Source organism: Cornus florida, unplaced genomic scaffold (assembly GCF_030987335.1).
Source record: "Cornus florida cultivar Cherokee Brave unplaced genomic scaffold, ASM3098733v1 CherokeeBrave_3.0.0_Hap2_Chr02, whole genome shotgun sequence".
NCBI classification, from domain to species: domain Eukaryota; kingdom Viridiplantae; phylum Streptophyta; class Magnoliopsida; order Cornales; family Cornaceae; genus Cornus; species Cornus florida.
In genome coordinates, this window is record NW_026775572.1 from 23,745,729 (window position 1) to 23,764,160 (window position 18,432).

The window sequence follows — 18,432 nt, forward strand, 5'->3', positions numbered from 1 at the left end:
TGATCATGTAAATTTTTTTAGATATGCAATAATTTTTTGATGTTGGATGAGTGAAGCATATCATCACCTTCATCCAATAATTTATAGAGTAATAATACTCTCTTAGATTTAATTGGTCTATTCCTAGTCCCGTAATTACCTAAATTGTTAATATTTGATTATAACAAAATAAATATGAAAAAAAGCTAAAGAGATTTTGACCACCCCTCTTTATCTCTCTATTTCTCGATTCCTCTTCTTTGTTCTGTTGCTTCCTTGATTCTTTCTCTTGTATCACTTTATAATGAAGTTTTGAAGGTTTGTTTTTTTTTTTTTTTTCCTAATCAAATCCCCAAAACTGATACAATATACAAAAGTCAAAATATATATTGGCAAAAAAAAAAAAAAAATACATAATACATACGTTCAATCTTATTACATACATACGTTCAATCTTATTAGGGTTTGATTTTTTTTTCTCTTTAAGCAAACATATACGTTTATATATATTTTTCCCTTTAATTTTATGAACCAATAGAGACTTCTCAATATTTTGTTTTTCTTTCAATTTTGCAAAGGGGAAAAGAGAGAACCGTGAGTCTAGAAGAGAAATGAAGAAATTAGAGAAATAGAGAGGGGTCGTCAAAATCACTTTAACGTATTTTTATATTTATTTTTGATATCTTTAGTACGCAAATAAAATATTAACTATTTAGGCTGATATATATGATAGTTACACGTGAGATTCAAACTAAGAATAGGCCAACCTAATCTAACAGAGTATCATTACTCTGAGTTATATACTCTTCAGAAATTTGTCCCAAATTTGAGTGTATACCTAGTTTACCCAGTACCTTCTTAAAAAAAACAAAAACGGTGGACTGTCACACGTCAGCAGTTAAACCTAAAGGCCCCCACGCGATCCAAATGTCAAGTGGTTGCCATTTTTCTCAAAATGAAATGCTCTACTGCCTAACAACAAGAATCAGCAATAGCACGAGACACCATGTGCGCACTGTACCACAGATTCTGTGCCAAGTGGTCCCACCCAGTTACGTGTCACCATTTTATAACCTCACACACAACTAACCAATCAGATTGCAGAATCTGATCGTATCTCAACCCTCATTCTCGTCCACGAATTTTGATACACTCTCTCCCTTCCAGTCATTGTTTTGATTTCCACGCCACGTGTCGCTCCACGCGTGACCTACCTTTATTGAAAAATTAAAAATATTAATAAAAAAACCCAAATTTTCTTCTCTCTTTTCTAAAGCGCCCTCTCTCGAACCTCCGAAATTCTCTATCAGCATCAATCCAAATTAGGGTTTTATCTTCGTTGCTTTCTGACTGAGCTTTGGATTTTCTTTCAAGTTCACCTTTCTTGTTAATCGCTGATTTTCCGGTGAGTTTTCCGTTGAGATCTTGGTGGAAATGGTGTTTACTGGAAATTTTAAGCTTTTTTAGTCCGGGCAAGTGAAATTTTAGTTGAAATTTTAAGTTTTATTATTATTATTATTATTATTATTATTTTGTCAGTCTTCCTGTGTACATAGTGATAACGGTGTTATTTTTGTTTTGGTATCTGGGATAAACTTGTGGTCTTGGTTTACGCTTTGTTTGGTTGCTGAGAAGATTTGCTGAAAGAAAAGAACACAAAAATTTGAGACTTCTGTTATTACTGTTTGGTACTATAGAAAACTAAACACTTCACTAAATCTGGATTAAGTAACTCTTTTACTTTTGCTGATATGTGTGTTTTAGTTTTAGGAATTATTCTTAGAATCTGCATTTTTCTGTTTATTTCATCTGCTTTCTCAGCAACCAAACGGAGGCTGGGGGAGGAGATGATTCACGGTTATAGTTTATTTGAGTGTGTTGTTATCGATTTCTAACCCTTTGTTTTTGTTTTTTTTTTTTTTTTTTTTTTTGATTTTTAATTTATTTTAATTCTCCTTCTCTCTCACACTCTCTCTTTCATATTGCGTTGTTTGTATTGATTTAGCAAAGTGGAGGTAAAGAAGGATTTTTGTGCTAAACATGACATCAGATCAGACGATTGCTTGTACTTTTAGTGCTGGATAGACCGATAGAGGATATTGAAGGAATGTCTGATTCGTGCGTTTATGAGGTAGGAATTTCTTTTTAAATTAAAAAATAAGTTGTTAAAATCTCTTTTGATGGTTACTGTAGTACGTTTGGTTTGTTATAATTTCTTGTTAGTGAAATGGTTGATGGAATTCGAATTCTTATCCCTTGTCTTGCTTTGAGCTCATTCTTTACACATAACAAATTTTAGTATCTTATCTGTAATTGCATGTTATACATTTTTACTGTAATCTGTTGCAATATGTTGTTTGGATGCTGCAAAATTTTATAAAGAATCCTTGTCCTACATTGTTCAGGTGAAGTAATTTAAAGAGGTTCATTCAGGAGTACTGTTTACACTAAGTTAAAAGTATGGGCTTCCATTTTGAATCGTGGTTTGGCTAAGATCATATTAATTGGGCTGTTCGGTAGCCATCTTATTAGTCCCATTCCTCTGTTTCTCTTAGCTTCTACTGCTGGCAATCTTCTGGTGAAGATTTCCAGCTAACTTTTTTGGCCGTCTTCCCAGTTGTCTTTCAGGCAGAGTTTGGACGAGTTTTCTGGAAGATTTGTGGCAACTTTCAGGCAGAATTCTGGCCATCTCTTGCTGAATTTCCCGATGTTTTCATTCACAATATTTGACGAATTCGAGAATCTACTGGGCATAATTTAATGAGTCAAGCTTTTGATTGTGAGTGCACATGATTTGAAGGTTGCCACTATATTTTGGAGGGTGACCATCTGAGAGCTATTTGCATCATTTACTTATTTCCAGGAGTATTGTGATCCTATTGGGAGGAAAATCACATTAAGGCACAATGGATTAATTTTCACGCATCGATGAGTCCAAATTATTCTTTTTTAAAGTTGAAGTTCTTGCACTTCCATCTATTTCAATTTATTCTTTTCAATAACTATTTAACTAACCAGAAAACTATTTTTTTTCCAAGACGAGTTTGTAATAATGAAATTGTAATGCATATTAATATTGTTATTTAAATTTTAAGTGCTTGCACTTCTAGCTACTTCAAATTTATTTCTTTTCAATACCTATTTAATAAGCACAAAACTATTTCTTTTTTACCAAGACAAGTTTGTAACCATGAAATTGTAATGCATATTATGTACTATTTGGGATATGACTCGTGGAATTTCTTTTTGTTCATAACATACATCAACAACAACCAAAGTCTTTTCCCAACCACTTGGGGTCGGCTACATGAATCCTATGTTTCTATTCCGCTCTATCTAAGGCCATGGCCTCTGTCAAACCCTGCAATAAGAAAATAGCTTAGAAATGGCAATCTAATTACATTAAAAAATTTGTTAAGTCGCAATAATGTTGTAAAATTTTTTGCAATGATATCTTGCTATCAAAGTATTGTTTTCTTATTTAGTCTATGATAGGAAACCACATGACCCTCCTCTTTTCTTTTGGATCATTTATCTAACCGTTTTTGCCTGTTTTAACCAAAGTACAAACAACTAGTGTACAAAATAGATGACAGTTATATAAAATGATCCATTATTGGATGAATTATCTCCCATCTCCTTAGAAGCTGGCATGACAGTACTCATGCTGCTGTTTACAATTGTAAGAGAAATGCAAAAGATTGTGAGAGCTCGAAGCACAGCACTTCATCAGGGATTTTCAATAAACACTTGGAAACATAATGGAAGTGTGGATTGATTTGTACATTCAAGAAACAACTTCAGTTAGGCAAAATAAAGTGGAGTGATAATGTGAAGTGATTCTTGAAATTTCTTTTTTTTTTCACTCTTTACAAATCGCTCGTGTTCAAAAAATATTTTTAATGCTGTTTACTTACTTTGGTCTCTAAATTTGGAAGTCATTCGAGGTTTATTGGGTTTCCAGTAGTTTAAAAGAAAGAGAGGAGTATATTAAGATTTAGAGAACAAAAATTGTCAGCATATTAAGATTCAGAAAAAAAATAATTTCAATATATACATAGATTGGGGGAGTCCTTTTCCACAAGAATGATTGTTTGTTTTGGTCTTCTTGGGTTGTTGAGGCACCTTTTCTTGAAATGAATTACTTATCCCGTGCGGTGCCTCCATTATTTCTCATTGCATATGATGTAACTATCTTAGAGTTATTGATTTTGTCCTATGTTAGCTGGACTCTCCTATTCCTTCCGTGTGGACAAGCATGGGCATGGTATGGAATATGCGTCTGGCACACATACTCCAATCGAACCCCTAGATCCTCTAATTGTGATGACACGAGAAGAAGAAAGCTCAGATTTGATTGCCAAGAAGAATTTCCTACTTATTTTTTCTAGCCATGAATGCTGTTGCTAATTATCTGTTTTTACACTTAACATCCTTGTTCCGAGTACACCTTTTTATTTATTTATATATATATATATATATATATATATATATATATATATTTATTTATTTATTTATTTAACTCTTAACTATATAAGAATTTATACTATAAAGCATAATTAGCATTGTAGTATTCATGCAGAGTTGTGTAAGAATTTATACTATAGAGCATACTTGGCATTGTAGTTATACAAAAGAATTTATATTCCTTTTGACTTGAAAGGTAATTTACGATGACACAACATTCGCAGGGGTTCTCCCGCTTAATCTAGCTCCTAGGTAATATCTTCAATTTACATTTATAATTTTAATCCATGATAAACAAAATAGTCATTTTTTGGTTTGCCTTGGATAACAATTATATGACACCTTATTTTTATTTAAATTATGGCTTAAATAGCCAACATATTCTCATTCCTGATTAGTGAAAGACAAGTAAATTATCAGGAAGTGTAATAATCCATTAGCAAATCATCAGATGCTTAGCTTTGGCTTCCCTTGTTATTTCTTAGTTTCCTTTTAAGCCATTTTTTTTTTTTTTCCCGAAAACATTTATTCAGTTATGTTAACGTATTGTTGCATATAAAACTATATTCTTTAGGGAAACAATTAGATAATTATAATGGTCATAGTTAAATAATTCTGAGCTGAGAGTTAAATAGTTCTACTTTTCCTAATGCTGTTGGGGTAATATTGGCCATTTTGCTGTGATATAATGCAAGAATCTGGATTGGTTAATTTCTACTGATGAGGATGTTTAGATGATTTGCCTCTTTACAACATTCCCAGTGGTAATTGTATGGTTCTGCCATTCAGTTGTATTAAAGGTTTGCACATCATAAGGTGCCTTTAAATAGGGGCAAGGACAGGGGAGTTGGAACATGCCTTTTTCAAGGTGCCTGCCACATTGATGGCGTGCCTTCCCTAATTTTCCTTCACTCTTTTAATTTTTGTTCTTCATATCACAGTACTTGACATAAAACTACGAAGTTTCTTAGTTCTATTATTTATTTATTTTCGTATACTTTATTGTCCAAAAAATAAAAGAAAAAGAAAGACTGACAGTTCGTCTGTTTAATAAAATATTTATTTATTTATTCTTCAAATATACATAACTTTCTTTCTTAAAATGCTCATTACCATATTTACGAAAATCTGTTAATTCTATTCTTCATTTACATGTTAAACTAAAAATATATGTTAGTGAAAAATATGGTCCTTGCTTTGTTTGAGGCAACTTCTTTTTTGCCTTGTGCCTTGGAAAGAGGTCAACTTTATTGCGTGTCTTGTTCAAATCTTCTTCATGTGGTGTTGTTGCAACATTCATGTTACCTTTACTAGACCAAGTCCACTTTTATTGTATTCCATCAGATTGAGTACCTAACATTCAAGCTTGTCTTCACTTGTTAGCTAGGTCATTCTTTTTTTCAGTTGGTAATTAACTAAGTCCTTTAAGTGTTGAATGACATTTTACGCCTCCTGTGTATTTCAGGTTCTCAGGACATAGAAGATAATTGGTGGAAGGCATTATTGGGATGAACTGTAATATTTTAATTGTTTATCTGAAGAGTGGTCTTGTTACCTTGATTCAATTAGTCATCTTACAACATCTATCATGTGTATATCATCCAGTCTCTAGAGTTAGTTGTCTGTGTCTTGGGATGCAGTGCCTGATAATTTCGTAAAGGTAGTGTCACTTAGGGTGAATACTTTGTTCAACACGTTTGAATAATGAGCAATGTAGAAGAAGAAAGAGATGAAAAATGTAGAGTGAAGTCCATCTTGTGTCTGTACCGAGTCTAGCACAGCCTGTGTCCGTGTCGGAATTTACTTTCATATGAAGAAATTAACAAACTTCCCAGGAGCAAAATGTAGGTACTGTAATATACTAGAACTACCCAAAGATGGAAATTTCTTTGAACATGTTCAAAGTGGCTCCTGCTTTTGTATAGCCAAAAATTAACCTTCCCAGGAACAGAAAATGGTACTAAGACAGTTGATACTCTCATAATTAATATTTAATAACTTTATAATTATTAAAGTAAGAAATTTGGAGGAAATTAATCTACATTTCTATTGTTTAAAAATTAACTTTTTTCAAAACATTAAATTAGTAGTTATAAGCATGGAAATACACATTAAAATTGCAATCACTCAAAGTTAATAATTAAATATAAGGATTATGAAGATTTTTTTTTTTCTTTTTGGCCTTGCAGTGGAGTTGGTGTGCATAAATACATCTATTGTTTGTTTATTTGTATATATGAAGTTAAAGAAGTTTTGCTTAATGAATCAGAGAAATATAGTACCTTAGAATTCTATTAACTAATAAATTCAGTGTCTTCCATGATAGTTAGTTATTTAAGAGCCAACTGTACATGTTGTTGGATGCTAGAATTAAGTGTACATATGATCCAGGACAAGTGCAGGAAAGACCTTTCTCTACATGCTCTGATACCAAACTACTGTAGGACAGCTCTAGGAAACTTATAATAATGTAGCCTACAATATGTTTTCGGATGTGTTTTTGTTATAAAAAATCTTGTACAAGTTAAGGTGTGTAAGAAAGAATTTTGAGGTTGTGAATAAAAAAGGATAGGAATTAGCTTTGCTTTAAGAGTGACAGATTGCATGATATAACGTAAAAAGCCAATATACTAGCTTCCTTCACTAACAAAATCCATGGAACCATACCTTCAGCCCATGTTTTTAGTAAATATGAAAATTCTCAATATTTCTTTGACTCCTAAAATCTAATAAATTATGAATAAAACTATAACAACATATAAACCTAAAACCAATATAAAATAAGACTCAGTTCAACCGTAAACTTGATTACACAATTACTAATTTTACCCTTTTCTTGTTAGCTTGCTTTACATCAATATCTATATGCCTTTGATAATTAGTTTGAAGTGTTCATGTTGCCTTATCCAGCATGGTAATCTTAATCTTAAGAAAGCATTTAAATTAACTGAATCTGGAATCTTCAACTCTCAAGCTAGACTGACCTTTAAGTTTTATCTCTTCATCTTTGTTTCTCTTTATATGATACATCAATGCAAACTATAAGGAAATAGTTCCCCCTTGTTTATATTGATGCCTTTGAATTGCTTGATTTGATCTCTTGAACTATGTCATAAGAAAGCATATAAATTAACTGAATCTGGAATTTTCAATTCTCAAGATAGACCGACCCTTAAGTTTTGCATCCCTTCATTTTCTTTTCTCTTTATATGATACATCAATGCAAACTATAAGGACATAAATTCCCCTTGTTTATATTTATGCCTTTGAATTGCTTGATTTGATCTCTTGAACTACGTCATAAGAGCTTACTACTTCAAACCATGCAAGTCCTTGCAAGGACTTACAAATTCAACTCGTGCATTATACTAATTTAGTGAGTCTGGATGACTCACTTGTCCTTTGGATGACGCAACTGTCTAAGATGATGATGGTATTGCATGTAGGGTTTTATTTTTGGAGGATTTATAGTGGGGACAGAATGTTTTCAAGGATTCTTTCACACATATCTTCAGATTATGCTTATATACTTTATTTGAGTTCTTACCTTCTTTGGAATTCAATCATTTTAGAAATCTTATTGATCATAAAATTGAGGTTCTTGCTTCTCCTGGCCTTCTTACAGATGAATATCTTTTTATGTTCAGACAATATAAACGATGTTGGTAAGTAATGGCTTTTCACCTCAAATTCTTGCTTTTGCTTTCTCTTAGGAAATAAAGATTTGTATCCATTTCATCTTGCTATGCTGATTTGGAGGGCCATACCTCAAAACTTAAGACGTAATTTTTTTGTGGCTCACAACAAAGATAAATATGTAATTCTTCGTGCAAGAAGCCTTAACCCAGGCATGTGTATTTATGTATAAGTAGTACTGAAATCTTTTATAATTTATTTATGGATTGTCTTGCTTCTTATGCTCCCATGGCAAGGTCTCTTCTTGATGCGTTGATTTAGGTTACATCCCATGGAAACTAAATGGTTAGTTCAGATTACTTTCAGTAGTTTAGGTAAAGAAGAAAGATCTGTAATTATTTTGCATGTTTTTTTTAATGTTTTGGAATATTGGGTCATCCATCTACTGAGGAGTTCAACATAGGGAGAAGAAAAATTGCAAAGGTTTACAGTTGACTTTTTCCCAAGCCTTTTTACTATTGAATTCACAGGAGTGCCTCCAAGCTTAATGAATGTTTAGGTTGTAGTTAGTTCCGTGCTTGGGATGATTGCTCAGACAGATTATTGTGCTTGGAATCTTAATGGAGGAATTACTTAATTTGATGGATGCACTTTCAAATACTTGGATTGGTTAGGTTTGGGAGTATATATATAGAGATATTACTTGTAGCATAATACTGGCCACTCTAAACTGGTGGATGATGAAAGCAGAGGACATTGCTTTATTGGAAAGAATTAGTGGTGCTTTGTGTTGAAGTCCTTGTCCTCATGGTCTGGGTTCTGGTAAGAGTGGACTGATCCCGTGTTCTCATGCTTGATAAATTTGCGCATGTGCTTATATCATTGCTTGATATCAGGGTTTGATGTTGTAATGGACTGGCATTGTCTCCTGCCTTGGTTTCTGGTGTGGTCGGTACTTTCTAAAGAGAAGCTGCAATCTTCTTGTGTTTTCACGAGGCTGAGATAAGATTGATCTGTTGATCGATTATTGAGGAAGCCAACTTCTAATGTTTTAAGCATAGCATAAGATGACCACAAGGAATGGAGAGGAACTTGTGACATTTCAGGTAACTTTTACCCATGCGGAAGCCAGCCATATTCTTTGATACAAAGTATTGTGATCCATGTGTATATAATGAAAGATATTTAATAGATATTAAATAATGCTAAAAAAGCGACACTGTAGAGAAAACCATAGTGTATGTACCCCATGTGAATAGCCTCATTCTGGTAATAAGTAATGACCAGCCAATTGAGACTAAGCTCTATTCAACAAAAACTTAACCTATATATATGTGGGAAGGTGCATGAAGTCTTATAATTTTCTTTTATAGAGACTGAAAGAGTAACAAATAATAATAATAAAAGGGATCCGAATACTGTGTGCTGGTCTTGGATCGGTTTTTTAATATTTGCTGAAGTTGGATCTTGTTGGTATATGTAGAAAAGGAGAGAATAAATCAAAACAGATTGAATGTTGGGGGCAAAGTGAATTATGAGTTGATCAAAGAGAACAGTTACTAATGCTGAAGTCATTTTAGTTTGGTATGCAGAAATTACTCCAGGCGCATGGTGAGTATCAGTTCACTAAGAGCTAAGATTGCTTGTTATCTTCTAGAGAGAATTTCAGAAACATTCCCTTATAATAGATCAGTGTCAAGTTCACGAAGTTTGTATTACCATGTACTTTTAGTTTCTTTCATAACAGTCAAGAGGGAGTACAAATAGCAAATGCTTTCCTTCATAATGCATTATACATAAATTCATCAAAATGCTTCCAATAAGTCAACCTTTTCTATGCCGAGATTCTAAAAGACTTCAATTGTTGAATTGCAGGAACATGGTATTTAATAGGTTTTCTAAATCCAAAAAGATATGGGTGCTAGAAGGCACCCTCACATCCTCTGCAAATATATGTGCCAAAGTTTTCTCAACCCCATCCACCCCCGTTTTACCTTCTCCACTATTTAACTTTTAATACAGAGCTCCACGGTGTTAGAATTCACCTCATGTGAATCTGTTGTGGAACTATTGTCAGACATCAAGTGCTTCTGTTGTTTGTATGACCTAGTATTTTTTGTCTTATCTTACTTTGTCCTGAGTCCTGACTTAGGATTTATCTGAAATTCCTTCTGAATTTCATCCGTGTCTATTAGATCTTTCAATTTCTTAAATTCTTTCTTTGGCTTGATTGGATTGATAGTCTTATAAAATTTCCATATGAAAGTGATTGTTGCAACATTTTAATATTCTTTCACATATTGCTGTACTGTCATCATTCATAAGTTATCACAATGTTATCTGATTGGTTTATTATACTCTTTTTGTGGAAAGTATTTTAAGAATGTTCGTTAACTGACTAACTCTGCAGTCATTACAGCTAAAATTCTATAATTGGTTTTGCAGCTTGAAGATATTTTCTGGGATGAATTTGATCAGAGTGATGATCACATAGTGCCTAATTCTGGCGGTGGACATAGGAATGAAAATGCATTTCAGGGGGATAGCAATAAGAAACCTCGACATGAAGTAATTGGGATTTCAAGTAATGCTCATGACAAGTATGCTGCTAAATATGTCATACAGGGAAAAGAGGAACGAGTGTTTCTAGCTCTGAGAAACAGAAGGGACACAATGTTGGAAAAGGATTCACCCACTCACACACCTGAAGGCGTGTTTCCTGCTTCACGTGATAGTAACTCAATCAAGGAAGGGAGAAGTTTAGCTTCTGATACTTCTAGGATGTCGAGTCATTGCTTCAAAAATACCAATATAGATTCCATTGGCAGTGAGTTTTGTGCTGATGTTCCCATAATTGGCGACAGGTGTGCGGCAGTTGATAATAATTCATACAGTTATCTGCTCGGTCACAATCCTCAAACTGATAATGATCTTTGTTTTTTTGATAATGATCACGAGGACAAAGAATCCAGTGATTTATTATATTATGGGTGGCCGGATATTGGAAATTTTGAAGACGTTGATAGGATGTTTAGGTAGTCTTTCAATCTCCTTCATTTGAGCAGATCCCTTCTTTTTCTCTTTTTCTATCCTGTTATGATATTTATGTACTTATTTACTTATGTCGCAGAAGTTGTGATTCAACATTTGGGATTCAGGGTACCAGTAATGAAGATGACCTAACTTGGTTTTCGTCATCACTTGATACTGAAGGATCTAATGATCTAGTGAAGCCAAATATGAAGTTTTCTTATTCGGAGTCAAGTCCATCGAAAAATATACCTGAAAATCGTGAACCTTCTAAACTGATTAATGCAAGTTCTCTAGTCAATGATTCCAACATAGAAAGTGTTTCTGTTAGCTACAAATCTAGTTCTCGGACATCTGTGGCCAATGAGCCTGCTGCACGTGGTCGCTTATCTTCCATGAGCGTGTCCAATACAACTTCCGTAAGCAAGGATGTGTTTGTGCCTAAAGAGCAAGTCAGTAAAATTCATTGAATTTTCAATTCCATGCTGCTTGCTTGTATTGCATTCTGAAGATTCAGGAATCCTTTATTTTGTTTTCTGAATCAAAAGCATGTAAGGTTTGTTGGTTATTTTTGTAGGGAATTGAGTTCAATGATGGCATTCAGTTCAAAGTTTCAAACACAAACCATTCTAAAAATGACAACAATGGGATGGTATGTTACACAACGACGATTGTTTACTCATGAGAACTTTATTTCCTTTCTATCTTATACCTTTTTCTTCCCCCTAAGTTCTGGATGCTAAAAGAGCCATGCGCTAAAAGTTCTGAATGAGAGTCAAACAGAAATTTTGTTCAACACTAAATGATTTCAGATTCAGAATGAGTTTGTTTAATTAAAAATTCTAGATTGCTGTTTACATTTGGTTTGTTATTGAAAACTTGTGTGCATTCGTGTCACCTAGTTATGTATGAGAGGTGATTTTTTCCAGTTCTATCCAAATGCGAACATATGTTTATGAACATGCAACATCAATGATTTATATCTCTATTGCATATCTCCCATCACGGCATGCACATAAATCATATTACATAATCAAAGGACATTGACTCAACTTTAGAGTCAAACAAGACAGAGGTTTCACCATATATGCATGTAAAGTATGTGATGCATGTTATGCGATATTAAAATCAGATTCTATTAATAGTAAGATGTCAAATACAAGGATAAATTGGCTTGACGGGCACACTTAATGTCAACATGAACACCCATCATACACACATAAATCACATTCATAGTCAAAGGGACAACCACAATCCATCTCATGGACCGACAATACACGGAATTCACCATATATTTATTGCATTTAATTAAGCCTCAGATTATATCAATAATAAATATCAATGGCTTGAAGGGCACATAATCCCAACAGTGGGAGGGTCTCACGACCACCTGACAATTAGTACATGTTCTTGGAAGAACCTTATGTGGTGATTCCAATGGGACATGAGTCGGACCCGGAAAACTACATGGTTCCGTAATTGGGAGATATGCATAGGAGATATAAATCATTGATATTGCATCTTCATAAACATACGTTTGCATTTGTGATAGAACTGGAAACTCTATCTGTGAGAATGTACTTCTTGGAACATGTGAAATACTTAAATGCAATAATCTCACTATGTTTACTAATATATATTTTTATTTCATGGCAGATCAATTTGCGTAAAAAGCAGTCGAAGCATCATAACCGATCATTAATAAAAAGAAAAGGCCGATGCTTAGACAGTTGTGGTTCATATCATCAGAATGGTAACCTGCAATTCAAAGACATTAAGCTTCCTTCTTGTGACTTATCTTGTCACGTTCTTCCCTCAGACATCCGGCAACATGTGCAAAACACGGGACCAAATTCCCATGGTTACTTGCAGACCCGTTTTCCTCATATGTATACGGACAACAGTCATCATCCTTCAGGTCAAATTTCAGTAGGTTCAACTCTATCTAATGTCAACTCTGAAAATAACGGTTTCACATCTATCTCCACAAACGAGTCTTCTTATGCATCAAACCAAGTGCAGTCTATGGAGAGTTCTCATGATCGTTCATTTGAGGTCCCATCTACAACAATGGATGAAAAGAGTGAAAAGCTACATCATCAACAAGGATTTCAATCTCTATTCTTGAGTAATCTTAAACATGCTGATTTGGTGGTTCAGGCTGCAATTCGCGAGCCAACTTCAGTACAGAAGCAAGACCATAGTTCTGAGAATGAAGTAAAAGATCCCAATGAAGTTGAAGGTGTTAGTATGGGAGTTCCAGCAGACTTAGATTCTTCTAATTTACAGGAAGTTTCTGGATTGAATGAAATCTCACTAGAAGCAACTAGTTTTCTTCAGCTTCAACATGTCATGGAAAAGGTATTAATGGTTTTTCAAACTCTAATTATACCCTTCAAAACTTGAAGGCTGTGGTTTTGCAACCATCATGATTCAGAAAAAATGTAGGTGCATGTGTTTATGTGTAATTGTGTGCTATTTGATACTGTTTTATCCTGCATGTATATCTAGCATACACTTAAAAACATGAAAAAGCTATTATGAATAAGTATCATAGGCATGACTAAAGCTATGAAGGTTCTAAATGCAAAGCCACTTTGTATTAAAAAAAACTTTAATTCTTGTTGAGTGTAGCTGTTATTGATTTATTCTAGGAAAGTTTTCTGCATGCATGAAAGGAATAACACTGCCATGTCATAGCATTCATGTTCTGACTAATAGGTTAGACAGAAATCAAGTAGAATCTTGCATTATATTATTGCCTATTCATGTGCATTTTTGCGGGCAGTGGCTGTGAATTTGTTGTAGCAAATGAAGGTGATTGGCAGAAATGTGTAAAGATTTTCCTAGGAAGATTGTTGTTTATTTATGAAAATTGGACATTCTTTTAGTGCCACACTGTTTATGATGTTTGATGATTTTACTCTACTTTTTGGGAACTGATTGACCTAAACCTGGTTGATGTCAGTTGGACATAAGGACAAAATTATGCATAAGGGATAGTCTGTATCGTTTGGCCAGGAGTGCTGAGCAAAGGCATAACCATGCAAATATGAATGGTGGCGACAGAGATGAAGGAACTAAGTACGTAATCACAGCCTGCCTTCAGCACTTCAATATTATTTATGTATTTTAAGATAAATGATACTAATGGCAGGTTGTTATTCATTTCACATGCATAAGAAGTCACATGGTGCTAGAACTGATGCATATATTTTCTTTACACTAATATGTGTGGTGGTAATTATTGTTCACCTAAACTACTACCGGAATTACTAATCCAGGCAAACCAGGTTTGAATTACTTCTGTGACCTGGTTGCTTACATGGAAAAATGGTATTATTCGCTCATTTTGTCCATCTTGAATCTAGTTTTCCTTGTTGACCTTGCTAACAGGACTAGCGCAGCATCTTCTTGTCATATAACCTCTTAGATTGCTGAAGGAACAGATAAAATGGACATTTGCAGGAAAAAGTAATGGAAGGACATGTCTATAACCAATTTTTTCCCTTTTTTCTTTTATTATTAATACATATCTTTGCTGAAAGTCTCTCAAATATTATTTTTTGGGTTATGTACTCAATTATCCACTAGGGTTCTTCCTGGAAACTTGGATACCCTCATTAAACACCTCTCTACTCTAAGAAAGCTTTTGTCCCAACGATCTGGTGTCAGTTAAGCAAACCCTATCTTGCTGTTTCTCTATCCTTGCAGCAACTTCAATCTGAAACATGTCACTCATCAGTCATCAGTGGCTTAAAAATTATCAAATGTAATTCATTTATGATTTTTGGCATTTTTTGTCTTGCCGTCCGTTTTAATATCCTTATTCACTCACTTATGAACATGTTTTCGGGTGCCTAACATGATGTGTTGTAATGATCCTATATTTGTCCTACTGAGGTTCCACCTCAATTTGATCTTCATGCGTCATTCAACAATCCACAACTCATCACTGTAGACAGTTCCATGTATTTCTAAATCATTACTGTAGCATTCTTTAAATTTACTTCATAAATATTTGATATATTAAATCACTATTTTTAAATTCTCGCATTTTTTATTATCAATAGATAAGCTTATCAAATGCCAAAATTATGTCAAGATCCTAAAATATAAATTTATTTGTACATTTCAATTTAGATTAATTTATTTGTACATTTCAATTCAGATATCAATTTGAGAAAAAAACTATTATAAGGGGCATTGCATTATTGTTACATTTTTACACAAACAAACACGAAAAATTTGAGTGATGCATCACCAAAGTCCTTTCCTCTGTGATGCATCTTTTTCTTTCTTCCTTTCTTATTCTTGTGGACAAAATTGCTTCCAACTGGGACCTAGAGCTGGAATATTGGGCAAAATTAACGTGGAAGAATCACAAATGAAGAAGTTGTTATTATCATTGTTGTACTGCTATAACCAGAACCTCCATGAATGTACTAAACATGCTATGTTGTAAAGATTAAGGTTGGGTTATACTTTTCTTCTCCTCGGTTGGGTTATACTTTTCTTCTCCTCACCCTCTTATCTTCACTTTCTTCTATTTTTACTACTTCTCAACCCTTGGCAATTCTTTCAACTTATAGAAGGTCTACACTAAATCTCAAGTCAGTCCATGAGATGAGATTATTATGCTAAGGTTGTAAGAATTTTCTCCTTCAAATTTCATGCACATATTCCCTGTTATCATCATCATCATCTTTGCCTTCTGGTAAGTTTGTATTCAATGACTTCTTTACCGTAGTGTTAGACCTGGACTTGATTGTGATGATATATGTCACAGTTGAGTTAGTTTTGTGCATATTCAATATATGCAGCTGGAAAAGATTGGTAAATATGGGTAGGACTTCCAAGAAATAATATATCTGGACTATTGGAGATGATCTCTCTTTGCCATTGAAATGCATGAGAAAAAGAAAAAGTAATGAAGACAAAAAGATAGTGGAACTCGTTCCTTTACCTTGGCTTCGTACATACAAAGTCGGAGTCTGCATGCAACCACCATGAATCAGTATTGTTTGCTTTAGATTTTTCCTTTTTGTACATAGAGCAAGTTCTGCTGTGACTGAAGTCTAGTTATCATTATCTGATATTTCGCTTTATTGTTTTTATTTCAGGTGCACTGGATTTATGGATATAGAAACCAATACAAATCCTATAGATCGATCAATGGCACACCTACTGTTTCACAGGCCCTCAGTTTCGTCTGTAATGCCTGCTTATGATGCTTGGCCTCTGAAATCACTTATGGTAAGCTTTGATATACCCTTTATAGATTAAAATCTTCATATGAAATGGAGATTCTAGACATTATGCTCAATAGTCACGTCATCATTTTGAACCTCACTTATGGTGTTGAATGGACAGATTAATGGGCCTATCACTAACCCACCTGTGATGGCTGAGAAACTGATTTGTAAGGAAGAAACAGCCTCTGAAGCAGAAGATAAAAAGGCTGCTGATCACTGACAATAAATAATAAAGAATAGTAAGATTCAGCACAGTTTCAGTTGAATATATCTAATATTGAATTTCTGTGCATGATCGTGTATAAAAAAAACATACAAGAGGCCCCTGTAGATGGCCAAGTTTGCTTCCATGTTTGGAGTTAATATCTGAATTTTGGCTTTTATCCTTCACCAATTTTTCAAAATTTGAGGCATCTAAAAGACCTTGCAAATAGAGTTATCATTCCAGTCCCTTTCTTACCCATAACTTTCTACTTCATACCCATAAAATGTTGTCTGGGTGGAAGGTATCATCTTTGAATTTTTTTTTGCCTTCTGCAGGTCTTATAAGCATCATTTCTTGCATGAATATATATTTGCATTTATAGTTCTATATCTATAAGTCACAATAAAATAATGATGGAATGATTGTGAATATAATGAGGATTGTTTTATTATATAATTGTCAAATATGTTGTTACTTTTTTTCTTTTTTATTTTAGTAGCAATTATCATCATGTTTCTCGGTATCGGTTCTCAAGTGGTCTGCCTGCAGTTTAAATTCGTTCATATCACATCCTTCTGTAATCATATCCCTTTAGTCACACTGTTTCTCTCAAACCCTACAATAGTTTGGGTGTTGGTGTAACTGATGTTTGTGCAGGCAGTTCATTCCCCTAAATCACTAGTCAAGATGGCTGGCTTTCATGCATGGCCGAAAAAAAGATTGTGTCGTCCTCGTTAATACAATGTGTTAGTGAGTGGAGGAGCATTTAGTCACTGGGGGTATTGAATTTACAACCATTTGAATGAGGAGTTGCCGGGTGATATGGTGCAAGGATGAGCATTCTGGGTCAGACTAATGTGAAGTTGCTCAACCTGTCTCCAAATTCAAGGTAGCAACTTTTTGTTGTGCTACACAGTTGAATACATTTTTTGAAGATGTCTTAGATTTGGGTTTTCAATTTGGATGGAGTCCACCCACAAATTAGCGCCAAGTTGATTACTATAGGCCATTGTCTCTTTCAATTTTTTTCCCCTTCCTCCTCCCCCGCCTTAAACCTAAAAATTGATGCATGGTGTTGTGGCGTAGTGCAGTTGGATGGTAGGATGGACCTTCGGATCTTGGACGAATCATATTAAGTGAATCGAGTGTGGGTTCGAATTCCTTTTGCTGCGCAAGTCTTTCGGTACTTGGAGGAATATTGAGTGTGGGTCTGAATTCTTTTTCCTGTCTGTGACTTTAATCTCTCCCGTGTCATGGGATTGGTATGGGTAGAGAGTCTTCCAATTAGAAGAACTTTTAAAATAAAAATGAGTGCATGTGTGTAAATGGCCTACATTACCATTTATTCTCGTGGGGGAAGAAAAGAGGAGGAAAGTGTAAAATGCAGATTGGATCTAAATTGGGGGTTAACGGCAAAAATTAAAATTTTATTCTTGAAAAGATGTCACAGGTTGAAAGTTGAGCGACTGTCCGCTTATGGAACACAAGAATGTCTTAAAAATATTGGTTTGACGGTCTAAAAATTTTGGTTTGTCGACGAATTTTCTGAAAAATGTCATCTGAAAACTAAGTTAAGAAATGGTTTGGCTTTAGAAAATAGTTTCATAAAAACTATGAAACCATTTTCTTTTTGGGCGCTCAATTTCTTATACTTCATTGGAGCTTTTTGTGAATCTAATGACTAATGTCTCCACCTAAAAGATGGTCTGACAGATTGTGTGATCCTCCTTATAGACTGATTTTCTCAGTGCCGAATTCAAGATCTTTACCTACTTCTTAACTGAATATTCATTTGTTTTGAATTTTATTTGATTATACTTGTTTTGAATATTCATTTGTTTTGAATTTTATTTAACTATA

The 18,432-nt window shown here is 34.1% G+C and overlaps 1 protein-coding gene across 5 annotated transcripts; it reads left to right on the plus strand.

The window, feature by feature from the left end:
* Positions 1-1,232: 1,232 nt before the first annotated feature.
* Positions 1,233-16,959, plus strand: LOC132294290 (protein LNK1-like). 5 transcript variants are annotated; one of them, XM_059792088.1, is made up of 9 exons: positions 1,233-1,384; positions 1,985-2,110; positions 10,528-11,117; positions 11,213-11,564; positions 11,690-11,764; positions 12,769-13,473; positions 14,081-14,196; positions 16,236-16,368; positions 16,486-16,959. In XM_059792088.1, the coding sequence occupies exons 2-9, from the start codon at positions 2,087-2,089 to the stop codon at positions 16,585-16,587; spliced, it is 2,097 nt and encodes a 698-aa protein (XP_059648071.1). In that variant the 5' UTR covers positions 1,233-1,384; positions 1,985-2,086; the 3' UTR covers positions 16,588-16,959. The 5 variants fall into 5 exon arrangements, with proteins under 5 accessions (XP_059648071.1, XP_059648075.1, XP_059648072.1 ...); XM_059792092.1 differs by lacking the exon at positions 1,233-1,384 and adding an exon at positions 5,912-5,961; XM_059792087.1 differs by lacking the exons at positions 1,233-1,384; positions 1,985-2,110 and adding exons at positions 8,072-8,904; positions 8,979-9,188.
* The last annotated feature ends 1,473 nt before the right edge of the window (positions 16,960-18,432 follow it).

Coding starts and splice junctions, on each gene's coding strand:
- LOC132294290 (XM_059792087.1), top strand. CDS start 9,150: ATGACCACAAGGAATGGAGAGGAACTTGTGACATTTCAG. Junction 9,189..10,527: donor AGGAACTTGTGACATTTCAG/GTAACTTTTACC, acceptor TTGGTTTTGCAG/CTTGAAGATATTTTCTGGGA. Junction 11,118..11,212: donor GACGTTGATAGGATGTTTAG/GTAGTCTTTCAA, acceptor CTTATGTCGCAG/AAGTTGTGATTCAACATTTG.